This window comes from Globicephala melas, chromosome 13, assembly GCF_963455315.2.
Source record: "Globicephala melas chromosome 13, mGloMel1.2, whole genome shotgun sequence".
NCBI classification, from domain to species: Eukaryota; Metazoa; Chordata; class Mammalia; order Artiodactyla; family Delphinidae; genus Globicephala; species Globicephala melas.
This window is the reverse complement of record NC_083326.1, coordinates 22,698,073-22,712,462: the sequence shown is the minus strand read 5'-3', so window position 1 is coordinate 22,712,462 and position 14,390 is coordinate 22,698,073. Positions and strand designations below refer to the sequence as shown.

Below are 14,390 nucleotides of genomic sequence, written 5' to 3'. Positions count from 1 at the left end.
CATTGCAATGTATTTTTGGAACAATATACTGTGTTGTAGAACCTATTAGGAAGGCAGAGCCTCGACACCACTGCTTCCAGGAGCAAAAATAATATGAGAATTAAATAATTAAACAGGAATTAATAAGATTCACCTCCTACAGTTTCTCAAGAGACTGGTACTTTTTGCTAAGTTCTAAGAGACTTTTTTTTTTTTCCCTCTAGACTCAGAAGAGTTTATGTTTAGTGCTAAATTGAACCTTTATTTAGAAAAACAGAATAATTACTCCAGTTCCACTAGATGTCATGCTTTCTTTTGCAAGCTAGAAATAGTGTGTATCTTTGTCTCAATAAGAGAAATAATTATATGATTCAATGCTAAAGGGGATTGTATTAATTGGTTATTTAGTTCACAGAAGTACAGCGTTAATATGTGCTTAAAAATAATTCTTCTTAGGTTACCCTGTTTGTTTAAAGGGCTGTAGACTAACTTTGAAATCTTTGTACATTCTTCAGTTCTTTGCTTATAGTAGGTATGCGGTAAATAGTAATTGCTGTAAATAACTTTTGAGTTAGCTATTTTGTAGATATCAAGTTACATTTATTTTTTAATTAACTTTTGGCTGTGTTGGGTCTTTGTTGCTGCGCGCGGGCTTTCTCTAGTTGTGGCGAGCGGGAGCTACCCTTCGTTGCAGTGTGTGGGCTTCTCATTGCGGTGGCTTCTCTTGTTACGGAGCACGGGCTGTAGTCGTGTGGGCTTCAGTAGTTGTGGCACGCGGGCTCAGTAGTTGTGGCTCGCAGGCTCTAGAGCGTGGCGCATGGGCTTAGTTGCTCCACAGCATGTGGGGTCTTCCTGGACCAGGGCTCAAACCCATGTCCCCTGCATTGGCAGGTGGATCCTTAACCACTGCACCACCAGGGAAGTCCCCAAGTTATATTTATTCATACAAGGAAACTTACATACAAAAAACAAAAGCAAATCAAACTTGCATTTCTCTATAATAATATATAAATCTTACAGATTAAGCTACTAGATTTTCCAAGAAACACTTTGTAAATATGTCACTTATTATAATCATTATTAAAATAGAAGCACATCTATTAATGCAAAAGTCTTTAACTTGTTTATGTTAGGATATCACATAGACTTTTAGAAATACATACCAGTGAAATCTGTTTTTTTTAAGAATTCATATATATAGTCTTATGTAAGATTTACCTTCTTGTAGTTCCTCAAAAGATTAGTATTACCTGTTAGAATTTTTACAGTCAACTTTTTTCTTTCTTTTTTGTTTTCCAAACAGAAGAGTTTTGGTATTGGTGAATTACTCACCAAATTGGTGACTTTTATTCACAAAAATTAATCTAATTACCCGAGTTCTACGAATTGTCATGTTTTCCTTACCATATGAGATATACTATATATCTTTTTTCCAGCAGGAGACAAATATGGAGAGTTTATTCCTTATACCATTACTTTAAATTTCTTTCTTTCTTTCTTTATTTTTGGCTGCATTGGGTCTTTGTTGCTGTGTGCGGGCTTTCCCTAGTTGCGGCGAGCGGGGGCTACTCTTTGTCATGGTGTGCAGGCTTCTCATTGCAGCAGCTTTTCTTGTTGCGGAGCATGGGCTCTAGGCTCACGGGCTTCAATAGTTGTGGTGCTCGGGCTCAGTAGTTGTGGCTTGTGGGCCCAGTAGTTGTGGCTCACGGGCTCTAGAGTGCAGGCTCAGTAGTTGTGGCACATGGGCATAGTTGCTCCGCAGCATGTGGGATCTTCCCGGACCAGGGATCAAACCTGTGTCCCCTGCATTGGCAGGCAGATGCTTAACCACTGCACTACCCGGGAAGCCCTTATACCAGTATTACTTTAAACCTAAACTGTCAGTACCCAGACCAACTAATACTTTCTCAGGTATAAGAAAATGTTGAAGTTACAAATTGAGGTATCAGTTGAGTGGATGTAAATCTTGCTAATGAGTTTATCTGGTTATTAATATCATTATTTTGTATGTCTCCCAGAATTGAGAAAAGATACAGTTTGTTGATTGGTTTGTCTTTCCACTTTGTCTTTCTGAGGAAAGCACTGTCTTTTGATGTGGGTCGTATCATCCAGTGTGCTGTTGCTGGATCATTATCCGTTCTGTGTTGTTAATGCCACATTAGGGACTTTAATGGTGTTATCTAATGAATATTAGTTTAGTTGATTGTGACTTGTATGTTTTGTAAATTATAGGTAGAGTAAGGAGTGTCATTGTTACCTTGGGGGTGTTGCCCTGGTAAATAAATGCCTTTTCAGAGATGGCTTCCCTCAACTCAGTGTCTCCTTCCCCAGGGGAGGGGTCAGGTATCAGTTGTTTTTCCTCCTGAGATCACATTTCTACTTGTCAGAAATACCCAAACTAGATAGGTGTTTATGCCCAGGACAAACCAGTTTGTAGCAGCAGCTCTAAGAACAAAATTTGATCTTTTCTGCTGCTCTTGAGCAGAATTATGTCTGTATTTTTTAAAATCTGTTTTATCAGTTGTCAAAAAAGAGGAAATGTGTGTCATTTGCTTTTGAGCTTTTCTTTGTGAAATACGTGATTCTTTCAAGCTTCCTTGAGCACTAATTTAAGGAAAGCTGATTTTACTTTAAGTTTATTTAAACATTTATAGAGAAATTTTCCTCATGGGTCCTCTTAGTCTTTAAAAAATTGATAATCATTTTACTGTTTTACAGAAGAAGAGATTAAGGCATGGAATGAATAAGTGTCTTGTGTAAGATTCCAGCGCTGCTAACTGGTGGAGCGTTATTTGAATCCAGAATTGTGTTTGGCTCTAGAGCCCAGGTCGTTGGCCATGATGTTTTGCTCCTTCACTACAGCGCAAGATGTGATCAGTCCCGAAATAGATGTTACAGTCAGGGTGCAGTGAGCTTAGATTAGAAGGAATGATGAAATAGGCAGTGATTTTGTGTAAGAAGTGGCAATTGAAATGGGCTTTAAAGGATCAATCCCTTTTTTGTATTATGTACACATTTGCAAGGAACTAAAACGATACTCAAATATGTCTTAGAATTCAGTACCCACTTATGAGGTTTGAAAGTCTACTTGAGAACATAAAGCATAAATAGGAAATAGCTGAATGCCAAGCTGTGTGGTACTGAATGCCTTAGATATTCAGAAGATGCAAGATGGGGTTGTTTTGAGGGTGGGAAGAAGGCTGAAGTTTGATTGCTGATGTAACCAGGTGGGGTTAGCCAGGAGAGCCGAGTCCGGTTTTGGATTTGAAGAGATAAGAGATAACAGCTGTAAAGATATAAAACATTTCAGCAAAGTAAAATGTCATGAAGCATTACAAAGGACATTAGAGAAAGATGAATTGACGTTTATTTGATGGTAATTAAAAGTTTTATAGAACAGGATGACAATACATTTATGTATTGATGTGTATTATTAAATATAATCAAATGAGTGTCCATTGAAGATAATTTTCAAGCAAGCAGGATTTGAGCATAGTAGTAGAGCAAGTCAGCTTAATACTTTTTTACCTTTATTTATTAAAATAGTAATATGTTAATATAGAAAATTTAAAAATTATAGATAGGCTAGTAGAAGTATAAATCACCCCTAATCAATTTTTAAAACACAGTATATTGCTATAGAAAGAAGTTCTTGTGTTTTCTCAGCCATATGGGGTAAGTTATAATGCAACCATTAGATGCCTTCTAAAACCAAATTTTCAAACGTTGTGTGTCGCTTCCTTGGACTATACAGAGGACAGTCATGGTGTTTATTAATGCCTGACCTTGGTCACGAATGGCAGCTTAGCGTTCTAATGAGCCAGGTATTTAGCGGCCCTCAGAAGCTTTCTTTTCCTGCAGTGAATGCTACCTCTGTTTTCATCAGGAGTGGGGACTGCTTGAGTGTTTGCCAACTGAAAGGATGTTCAGTGAAAAGGTAAAGGATTCCGGCATCCTTGTCCTCTTAAATTTCCTTGTGTATCCGAGGGAGCTTGTGGCGGGAGCCAGGCTCGTTCGTCAGCTCCTGCACGGCTGTGACGTCAGTCTCCGTGTGTGCTTGTTGCTTCACACGCTAACAGTTATCTGGATGTCTAGTGACAGGAACTGTTTTTTTTTTTTTTAAAACACATCTCTTATAACCAATTGTAGGTAAATATAATTTTTAAAATGTCTTTAGGTTTTTTTCCCTGTTATGTAGATCTAATGTTATATCAAATAAGGCATTTTATACATGCTTATTTATGAGTGATTTATTTAGACTGAGATTTATCCAGCCTTCATTTTTAGATGACTTCATGTGCTTAGCTTACTTTTTTGGCTACAGCTTCTGTCACTTATTTCTTATTACTGTAATGTCATATTTGAAGTGGTGAGAGGCGATTGAGGTCCTAAGTTGAAAGAGGGATTTTTAAAAACTATGTATTAATTTCGTGTGCCATTTTCTTCAAATTTATATTCTCTTTACTATCAGAAACTGCAAATGAAAATAACCTTGGGTTTTGTTTTCATCCTGTTATATCAAGTCTAAGGTACCTACTTTAAGCGTTAGAATAGATATGTAATCAATATGCAAATATCGTGAGCTGTACAGTATCTGGGTTTGTGGTAGGGTTGATTCATAAGTTCTGTTGACAGCTTACCTGTGTACATGCACGGGCCTGGAGCTTATCCAAGTATGGAAAGTTCATGCTGTCTCAGAGAAAAGAAAATTGATGGGAAGATACAGTATTTTCCACATATGAGGTACTTGACATCAATTTGGGCTTTTTCAGTTTTAAGGCTTTTACAGCCTGCTCATTGGTAAACCTGTGTGTGAAATTGTGTTTGTTTTCTACAGAATTTCTGTCATGTTTAATGTTTCCAAAAAATGTATTCTGAAGAACAATGTCAGATATTGCCTAATTTTTAAAAACAGTTCCTTTGCGACATGGGGAGAGGTAGAGAACAATCTTTTAATACTTCTGCTGATTCTTTTAGAGGCACTATTACAATTTGTGTGTGCCATTTGGAACTTTAAAAAACCCTTTTATTATGAATTAAGAAGCGCAAAATATCTCGAAGGACACAACGAATTATAAAGTAGTTTTTTTTTTAGCCTTTCAACATTTGAGCGTAAGTGGGAAGAGGCTTTATCAGGACCTTAAACTCTAGATGGGCTTCAGATCAAAACTGTGCTCCTTTGAGTTACTGATTTGTATAAACTGTAACAGGTCCTATAAGAAGAAGTAGAAAATGCCATTCAAAACACTGTTTTAACTCTCGAGATATGGAGTATTTTCCAGTTATGCGAACTAGTGTACTTTTGTAATATACCTTTTTGTTCAAGGATATCTTGTATATATATTGCTCGTGTTTCATTTTCCAATTAGTAGTGTTAACGAGTGACTGTTCTGAGTATAGAATGATTTTCTTTACTGATCCCCAGGTGGCAGCTTCGTCGGCAAGTACTGAATTTCAGCCGGTAGTGCCCTGCACGGCGCCTCTCCCTGAAGCCTCACATGACCAGTTTGTGGCTCAAGGTATCCTTTTAGGAAGACATTCTACTTTCAAAAATAAAAATGATAAGTTGGTCCAGGCAGATATGTTGAAAGTAAATGTTTAGATAAGAACCAAATTAAATAAGTCACAGAACAAACTGTCTATATAAGAACAAAACGAAATATCACAGAACATGATAGAATAAATATATCAGAAATTAACAAAACAAATACTCTTAACTAATAAATGGGAATTTGGCCATCAAATAAACAGTCTGATTGCCATATCGTTTCCTATTAGGTAAGAATAGATATTTGGTGTTTGAATTGAGGAACTAATGAATATTAATTAGCTTCATTTTTTTCCCCTTTTGGGAAAACACCTCAATTTACCACAGTAATCCACTTGAAAGTGACGAGAATGGGGTCATAAGTATTTTGCAAAGCCTGTGCTTTCATTTGAAAGCACACAAAGTGTTTTGAGTCTTTATTTTGTTAGAAATGTGTGATGAGTAGCCTAGGATTTATTTTTATTAATGACAATATATCGATTTTACTCTTTGTGTTAGGCACTGCCTCCAACTCTATTATGCTTTACGCTTTATATATTTATATAGATTACAACCTAACTTTTGTTTCTTCTAAGTCGGTAGATAGACCTTTATTCAGTAGCATTAAATTCCTAACCTATATGGAATATACTACCTAAAAAGAAGGTAATTTTAAACACTGAAATATAAGCATGTGCAGAGAAAATGCTTTCTAAAACTTCAGAGATACTTGCTTAAGGAAGACTTTACTCTGCATTTTCATTACAGTGTTTGTTCCATAACTTCCTAAACAATGTCTCGTTTTGGTTTTTAGTAATTTATGTTAACAATACACAAAAGAGTTTAATTATAGAAAGTACTCATTTGGTCCTCTTAAGAACAAAAGGAGCAAACTCAGGTTGTTTTAAGTGGCTAAGGACACAGAGCATGAAATGAAATTTGATAATGAGTTTCATGAATATTTATTTTTAAGAGTGTGTTACGTTACTATTTTTAAAACAGCTTTATTGAGATATAATTCACATTCATACAGTTCACCCATTTTAAGTGTACAACTCATTGTTTTTTAATATATTCACAGAGTTGTGCAATCATTACCACAGTCAGTTTTAGAACATTTTCATCACCCCAAAAAGAAACCTTGTTCCCATGAGCAATCACTCCTGATCTCCCCCATTCTCCCCAGCCTGAGGCAATCACTAATCTACTTTCCCTCTTTATAGATTTGCCTGTTTTGGAATTTCATAAAAATGGAATCATCCGATATGTGTTCTTTTGTGTCTGGCTTCTTTCACTCAGCATAATATTTTTAAGGTTCATCCGTGTCGTAGTCTGTATCAGTGATTCATGTTTTATTACTGAATGATATTCTACCATGTGGATATACTATATGGATATATATGGATATACTGCATTTCATTTACCCATTCATCAGTTGATGGACATTTGGATTTTTTCCACTTTTTGGCTTTTATGAATAATAATGCTACAAACAGTCATACAGGTTTTTATGTGAACATACAGTTGTGCGGTTTTTGTTTGTTTTTTGATTTCATTATTCTTGACTTGGATTTATTTTACTTTCAAGGATTGTGCTTAGAATATATGTTCATGCACAGTTTTTTTTTTTTTTTTGCGGTATGCGGGCCTCTCACTGCTATGGCCTCTCCCGTTGCGGAGCACAGGCTCCAGACGCGCAGGCTCAGCGGCCATGGCTCACGGGCCCAGCCGTTCTGCGGCACGTGGGATCTTCCCGGACCGGGGCACGAACCCGTGTCCCCTGCATCGGCAGGTGGACTCTCAACCACTGCGCCACCAGGGAAGCCCCCCATGCACAGTTTTACTGTTTGCCAATTACTTCAGTGTATGTATTTGACAAAAAAGTATTTTACTCCTTTTTGTTGAATCTGCCAACGAATCTTTGAATAGTACTGGAAAGCATTAAATATCTTTTGTCAGTGAGCCTTAAGACTAAAGCAATTTTGTTGTTACATATCTTTCTAAATTCCGTCTCTTTAAAATAGTGTTAAGATAAAATTTTTTTAGTGATAATGAGATTATAGTTCCCTCAGCTGGAATTCTCAGTGAAGGATTTCTCCATGAAGCTGGTTAGTCCTTTTATTTCTTGTTCTGTTAATTCTTGATTAACCAGGGAATTACTGTGCCCCAAAGTGGTTTAGAGCAGGATGACAAGAACTTTCCCTATCATGTACATCAGGGCCACTTTAGATGTCCAACTTCTCATTCCTAAGTTAAGTTTCTAACTTTTGTAAAAGAAAAATCCTTTTATCTTTTAAGAAAGGCTTTAACAGAGTCTCATGATATATAAGCGTACATTTGATCTACAAAGTTGAAAAGAATCATTACAAAATAAAAATGTTAGTATATTTGAGTATTACAAATATAAATAACTGAGATAGTTCTCTCCAGATAAAATACTAAATTTTTTTAATATATTGAATGATTTTGAATTTCTTAAATGTTAAGCCCCTCCTATTTTATTGGTATTCTTTTCTTCTGTATGCTGCCCTAGAAGTCCTGAAGACGTGTAGTACATCTTCTGTGAATATATAAAATTTTCCCTTAAAAGCAGTTGAACTATTTCTGTGGAGTTCCCTAAATTTCATTTTCCCAGTTTAGTTTAAAATATCAAATCTGTCTTGGCAGTAAATAGTTCCAAAGTGCCTCCTCCAAGGAATTAGTTACTTACAAAGGAGAATATTATGACTTTGTAATGGAGAAGCCTAGTAGACACCACCTTAATCCATCAAATGGCCAAAGTTAACACCACCTGTAATGGGCCTAATAGGAATCATGTTTCTCCTGATATAATGTCCTGAAGATATAATGTCCTGAAGATCTAATTATGAGGGAATATCAAACATCAGACACTCTACAAGGGAACTAGCTCGTGTTCTTCACAAAATGTCCGGGTCCTGAAAAACAAAGCAAGACTGAGGAATCCTTCCAGTTCAAAACCCAGAGACATGAGAACTAAAGGAAAAGCAGATCTCAAATTGGATCCAAACAAGAAAAAGAACTTTTTCCTTTTGCTGTAAAGGATGTTGGTGGGACAGTGCAAAATTTGGAAAAGGTCTATGGATTAGATAGTACCACTGCATCAATGTTAATTTCCTGGTTTTGATCATTGTACTGTGGTTATAAAAGACAAAGTCCTGTTTTTAGGAAGTTAACTTAGGATTAAAGGGGCATTTGTGTGCAGCTTACAGTTCATAAGAAGGTATGTAGGTAGGTAGATAAAATGTGGTAAAATACTAATATTTAGGGATCTGGGTGAAGGTATATTGGGAATTTTTGTACTCTTGTACTTTTCTGTAAGTTTGATTTATTCAAAATATAATGTTTCTTGAAAAAAGAAATAAGAAACGAAGGTCATGAGGGAATCTTGAGGCAGGTTAAGCTTTCTTGTTAGCAGTACGCTGCTGAGTCTTCTAGGAAAGTTCCCTCATATCTTCAATTCTAAAATCCAGAATCTCTGAAAATGGAAAGTTTTCTCAGAACACAGGTGGCAGTAAAACTTGCCCTTACCTGCATATTTTTGGCTGCAAAATCTGACCAATTCTAGTTTGAGGTTGTATTTGCTTATGTATTCATCCTGCTTGCTGTGATTATGTGTCTGCTACATTGCAGAAATATTTATATCCTTATGGGCTGATGCCCAAGATTCCATTGGAAGTGTTAATTAATATATGGTACACGTACCTTATTACTTTTCTAAAATGTAAAAATATGTTGAATTCTGAAACACTTCTGACCCCTAGAGTTTCCAAAAAAAGGATTGTGGAGCATCTGTTTGTTCCTCAGTGTCTGAATGCTTGGGACACAAAACCATGCCCTGCCCTTCTTGTCTTGGCTAGTACACTGTCACCCAAGGTAGACACACACACCCTTGTGTACATGCATGTACACACACACACACACACACGCACGCACGCACTCACACTCACACTCTGGAGGAGTTGGACGTCTGACTCCCTGGCCTCGGGGTTGAGGTGTGTTGAGCAGTTAAGGGAATTTCCCAGCCATCTCTCTTTGGCAATTTTAGGAACTTCCTCTGATTATCAAAACTTGTGAATATTGTACATAACCACAAGGTAAACAAAATGGTGATAATTTTCACACTTATTTCAATAATAGGTCAGCATGAAACTGCATCTCCACGGCTTCCTCATGATTCATCCCTTTCTGCTCCTCTGCCCAGACAGTGTGTTTTTGTCACTCCGCCTCTTCTTTCCGCGATGTGCAGCCTCCTAGACAGCCTCTTGGCAACGACTCCAGGCGACACTGCAAATGCTTTTCGACAAGCTCGTCTCATAGAGCTTCTTTGTAGGTAAGAGATAAATACTCCCAGAGAGGCGTGTAGACTGCAGGTTTTTGCTTTTGCCAGAACTGTCTCGACAGTTTTTATTTTAGATATGTTAAAGCACTTGGATGGGTTTGTTATGTTGACTATTAAGCTTCCCCAGGTCCCCGTCCTGATTTTTTTTAAACTCCGAAGTTCTGAAACCTTATTTGTCCTCTGCCACATTCAAGGAACATGATGCAAGTCTCCTTGGTCATTCAGAATGGAAGAAGGAGTTTTGGGGTTCATCTCCCTAGCAGTCATATCAGAATAATGTCCTTGGTTTGAAAAGTCATTTTTAAAGTTCATTTGGAGTTACTTAGTTAAGGGAGCCTGAGAGTTTTATCAGAAAGTAGTCTGATAAAATTTAGGGAAATCATGATTTGGTTCTTTCATTTACCTAATATTAATCAGTGTCTGACATAACTTTTTCTGATTTTCTGATTGGCTATATGGTATAGTTAAAAAGGCCAAGGATATTGAATTCAGTCTGACTTAAGTCCTAATTAGAGTTCATTCTCTCACTAGTGTTGCAGCGTTGGGAAAGTAACTTTAATCTCTGAAGTGTCATTAATAAACACCTAGTTAATGGGTTTACTGTTAGGATTAAAAGTGGTGTTGTCTAGGATACTCTCTTAAGTGTTCCTTTTCTCCTCACATATGTTTATTCTAGCCAATTGTACCTACCTCCTGTTCACCACATATTGATTTGCATTTCTCTGTCTCTGGCCTTTGAACATTCACTGTCTGAAATGTCTTCCTCCTCTTTGCCAAATCACAATGCTTTCGCTTTCTTTCTGGGATAAGAACAGTCTAAAAAGAAAGAAGTCTGCCTTGCTTCCCTTCACTCAGTTGTGATTACTCCTTTACTCTGCCCTTATAATAAGCAGCAGGGTGTGAGTTTGTTCTGTTTACATTCATTTGTCATCTTTTCTACTTTGATGCCTACTAGAGTTGAAAAAAGGAAACTGCTAGTTGATTGTCTTTCCTTCTTGAATGTTTCCTGCCTCAAAAAGGGTCAGAATGGGGCTTTAGGAATATTCTTGCTTCTCCAGAGTCAGTTAAGAGTCTGTTGTGACATTGAGGGCACAGAGGTATTAAAGACTCTTTCTTGGCAAAGGCTTATATTTCCATCCTTCTTCTTTATTTCTGATTTAACTTTTTTTTTCCTGTTTGTTTTTCATTATTTTATTTTTTACTTTCTAAATCAGAACTTATTTCCTGGCAAATGTTTTTCCTGTTTTAAATAGGGACGTAACCACCAAGGTCTTGCTCTTGTTTCTTTTCCTTCTGAAAGGGCTTTATGATATTTTATTTTGCTTTTAATAAGTTTCATTAGATATTTTTCTTAGAATTCCTTGTTTCCCACATTTATCTGATGAGATCTTTTCCTGTGTTCTGAAATATTGTAGGGTAACTTTTTATAAACAATTATTTCCGTTATTTTATAAAAATCCTTTTTCTTGAATTCTGTTCATGGTTATATCCGAACTTTAAATTCTCACGAATTAGTCTTCAGGAATAAGCATACTGATCATCTGAAGGGTGTTCCTTCTCTGTCCTTCACAGCATCGCAGATGCCACCCTCATAGAGACAAGCGTCCAGGAGCTCCAGGCCCTGCTGCCCGCGTCACCTCCTGTTGAACGCACTCAGGCTCAGGTAAGCGCCTGCGTCTGCATGTGCGTTCGTTTACCCTTAAATGCCAGAAACGTAAATTCTGCTGATATACTAACCACAGGACAAGGTTGAAAATTTCTCAGGATATACGTGGTATGACGAGGTTATTTGAAATAGGTTACTTAGTAGATGGTAGAAAAGAGCAGTGGGATTTGAAGACCTAGATTGTATTCCTGGTTCCATCATTAACCAGCTAGAAATGTTTAATCAAGGGTCTGGGTATCTTTGAGCACAGTATTAAAAAAAGGGGATGTTGTATAGCCCACCCTCCCCTTCTGTGATTTTAGGCTGTCTCTGTCATTTCCACTTAAATTGAAGTTGTGAAATACTTAGTGACTAAATTCTGTGTATATTCAAAACTCAGTCTAATAAGAATAAATTTATGTTTGTTCCTTCACAGATATTTAGTGTAGTTGCTGCTAATAGAAACGTTACTGTAAAATCAGATTTTGTAAGAAGGGCTACACGATTTATTTGGGGTGAGAGGTAATTACAGGTGGACTAGCAGTCTCTGTTGCTGTGTGCTGTGTCCTTTGAGCTTTCTGAATAAGGCAGACCCCCAGGACAAGGTTGGGTAACACTGTGCCTCATCTTCCAAACACTGTCCCATTGCAGTGTTTTCATTTGTGAGTGTGCTTATTTGCATAATGGCCATCGCCTCCATTTTTCTGTCTGTCCATCCAGCAAATCTTTATTAAGGGCCTACTGTGCACCAGGATATTCCCTAAATGAATAAAGCAAAGACCCTTTCCCTCAAGTTGGGAGAGTAGATAGTGAGCAACTACATATGTGCCTGATGATGTCTTAGATGTCGAAGAAGAAAAACTAAAGCAGGGACAGGAAGTGAGGTCGGGGGCGGGGGCAGGGCTTTTCCGCATAGGGTGGTCAGGGAGGGTCTTTCAGACAGTGACGTGTGGCCTGAACTTAGTGAGGAAGCTGGTCCTATGGGACATAGCAGGGCCCCTGAGAGCTGGCCTATTCAAGAAGCAGAAAGCAGTGGCCAGGGCAGGATCTGCGAGGCGGAGATGGGGCTAGAGGGTTCAGGGCTCCATGAAGGAAGGGCCTTCCTGTTTCATGCCATTGTGTCCTGAGTGTCGGGCACAGTGCCCTTCCCATGGCAGGTGCTCATTCAGTCCCTGTGGAATGAATGAATAATAACAGTAACAAACCTTCATGTGTGCTTGTTTGTGTGAATTTATGTAATCCTCACATCAATCACATGAAGTACCATTAGCGGCCCTGTTTTATAAAGGAAGTGACTGGAGCCCAGAGATGAGTAACTTGCCCAGGGTCACTCACACAGTAACGGGCAGAGCCAAGATTCCAGCCCACGCAGGCTGGTTCTAGAAGCAACGCTCTTACTGTTGCACTCCCTGGCCTTATGTAGACTGAATGTCCTTGCCTTTTTGTCCTTATAGAAGATCATTCATTCCAGAAAAATTTTGGAGCATATGCTTTGCCACATTGTGTTGTAGGTGCTAGTGACGCATCTGTGAACAAAGCAGACACATACCCCTGCCCACATGAAGTCTGTGTCCTCGGTACAGGAGACAGACAGTAAACAGTAAATAAAATTTAACTTTTATCAGATGGTGACGATGGTGTGGAAAAAATAAATGAGGACGGGTAAAGGGGAGACAGGTTGATGTTTTCCTTGTGTGGTGGTCAGAGAAGGCCTCCTGGAGGTGAGATGTGAGAGATGCCTCGGAGGTAAGGAAACAGGCCGTGGGTTGAGGGCAGAGTGTGTGGGCAGGACTCTGCACGGCGAGCCTGCAGGCAGCCAAGGTACGAGGGTTCTGAAGCATGGGGTCAGTTGGTTGGTCTATTTATTTGAAGAAGGAGTTTCAAACATAAAAAAAGAGTTACTTTGTGAACTACCATATTAATAGCTGATTATATCTTCAGTATGGTAATTTACAAAAGAATCTTTGACAGCTCAGTTGTTCTCTCTCTAATGCTTCCTCACCTCCCATGGTTTATCTATTTATGGTTACACCATACCTGGAGAGGGCAGACTCGCTGTAACTTCAGTAGTGTAGTCTATGAAGGGATCAAAAAATACTTCACAGCAATAAGGAAATTAAATTTCACAAACTGCTTGCATTCTACCCAACAGGAAAAGCATAGCACCACCTATACTTTTATGTAAAATATATCTGCAGATTAGATAAAGGGAGTACCTTTCATCAAGAGCAGTAGGACAGAAGAACTATTTGGAAATAGTCTGAGGCCATTTACCATAGAGGCACTATGCCTCCACAAACGCCCAATGGTCCCTGCTCTCACAACAGCAGCCGAATAAGGTGGGAGGAAAAACTGTGAGTGTGTGTGTGTGTGTGTGTGTGTGCACGCGCACACGTGTGTACAGAAAGAGACAGAGGCTTCAGAATATCTCTGTAAAGTTCATTTATATGGGCTGTCTCATTGCTTGGGGATAGTGGACAAATGAGTCCTCGCAGTTTATTCTTAAATTATTACATATCCAGAGAATTTTTTTTAAAGTACTTTTGCCAGTTAATACTTCTTATGGTATTAGTATGTATCAAGCAACATTCCAGAGATGTTTTTATTGGTAATTTGGGGGAAGATTTAATTTTTCTTTTGTAACTAAGAATAGTATTTTTATGCTGAAGGATACTTGAGGCCAAACATTGGACATGTTTGCATTTTATTTGTAGCAATAACTAGGCTATTAAGCTGGCTTTTCCCACCCATCAGTTGTACACTTTAAAGAGTATTTTATAATCTTTCTTTACAAAATTGTAGATTTTATGATTTTGGACTGCCATTTTTGCTTCTTCCAGAGTATTGATTCTACAATTTAGCTACTTGAAAAATATGAA

General features: G+C 37.9%; 1 protein-coding gene across 2 annotated transcripts in view; it reads left to right on the top strand.

Moving 5' to 3' along the window:
• RTTN (rotatin) overlaps positions 1–14,390 on the top strand; it is a 146,094-nt gene that overhangs the window by 96,907 nt on the left and 34,797 nt on the right. For both annotated transcript variants that reach the window (XM_030868151.2, XM_030868150.2), the window contains exons 35-37: positions 5,405–5,498; positions 9,665–9,857; positions 11,439–11,529. In XM_030868151.2, coding sequence (XP_030724011.1) covers positions 5,405–5,498; positions 9,665–9,857; positions 11,439–11,529 — 378 coding nt within the window. The remainder of the gene's footprint in view (positions 1–5,404; positions 5,499–9,664; positions 9,858–11,438; positions 11,530–14,390) is intronic.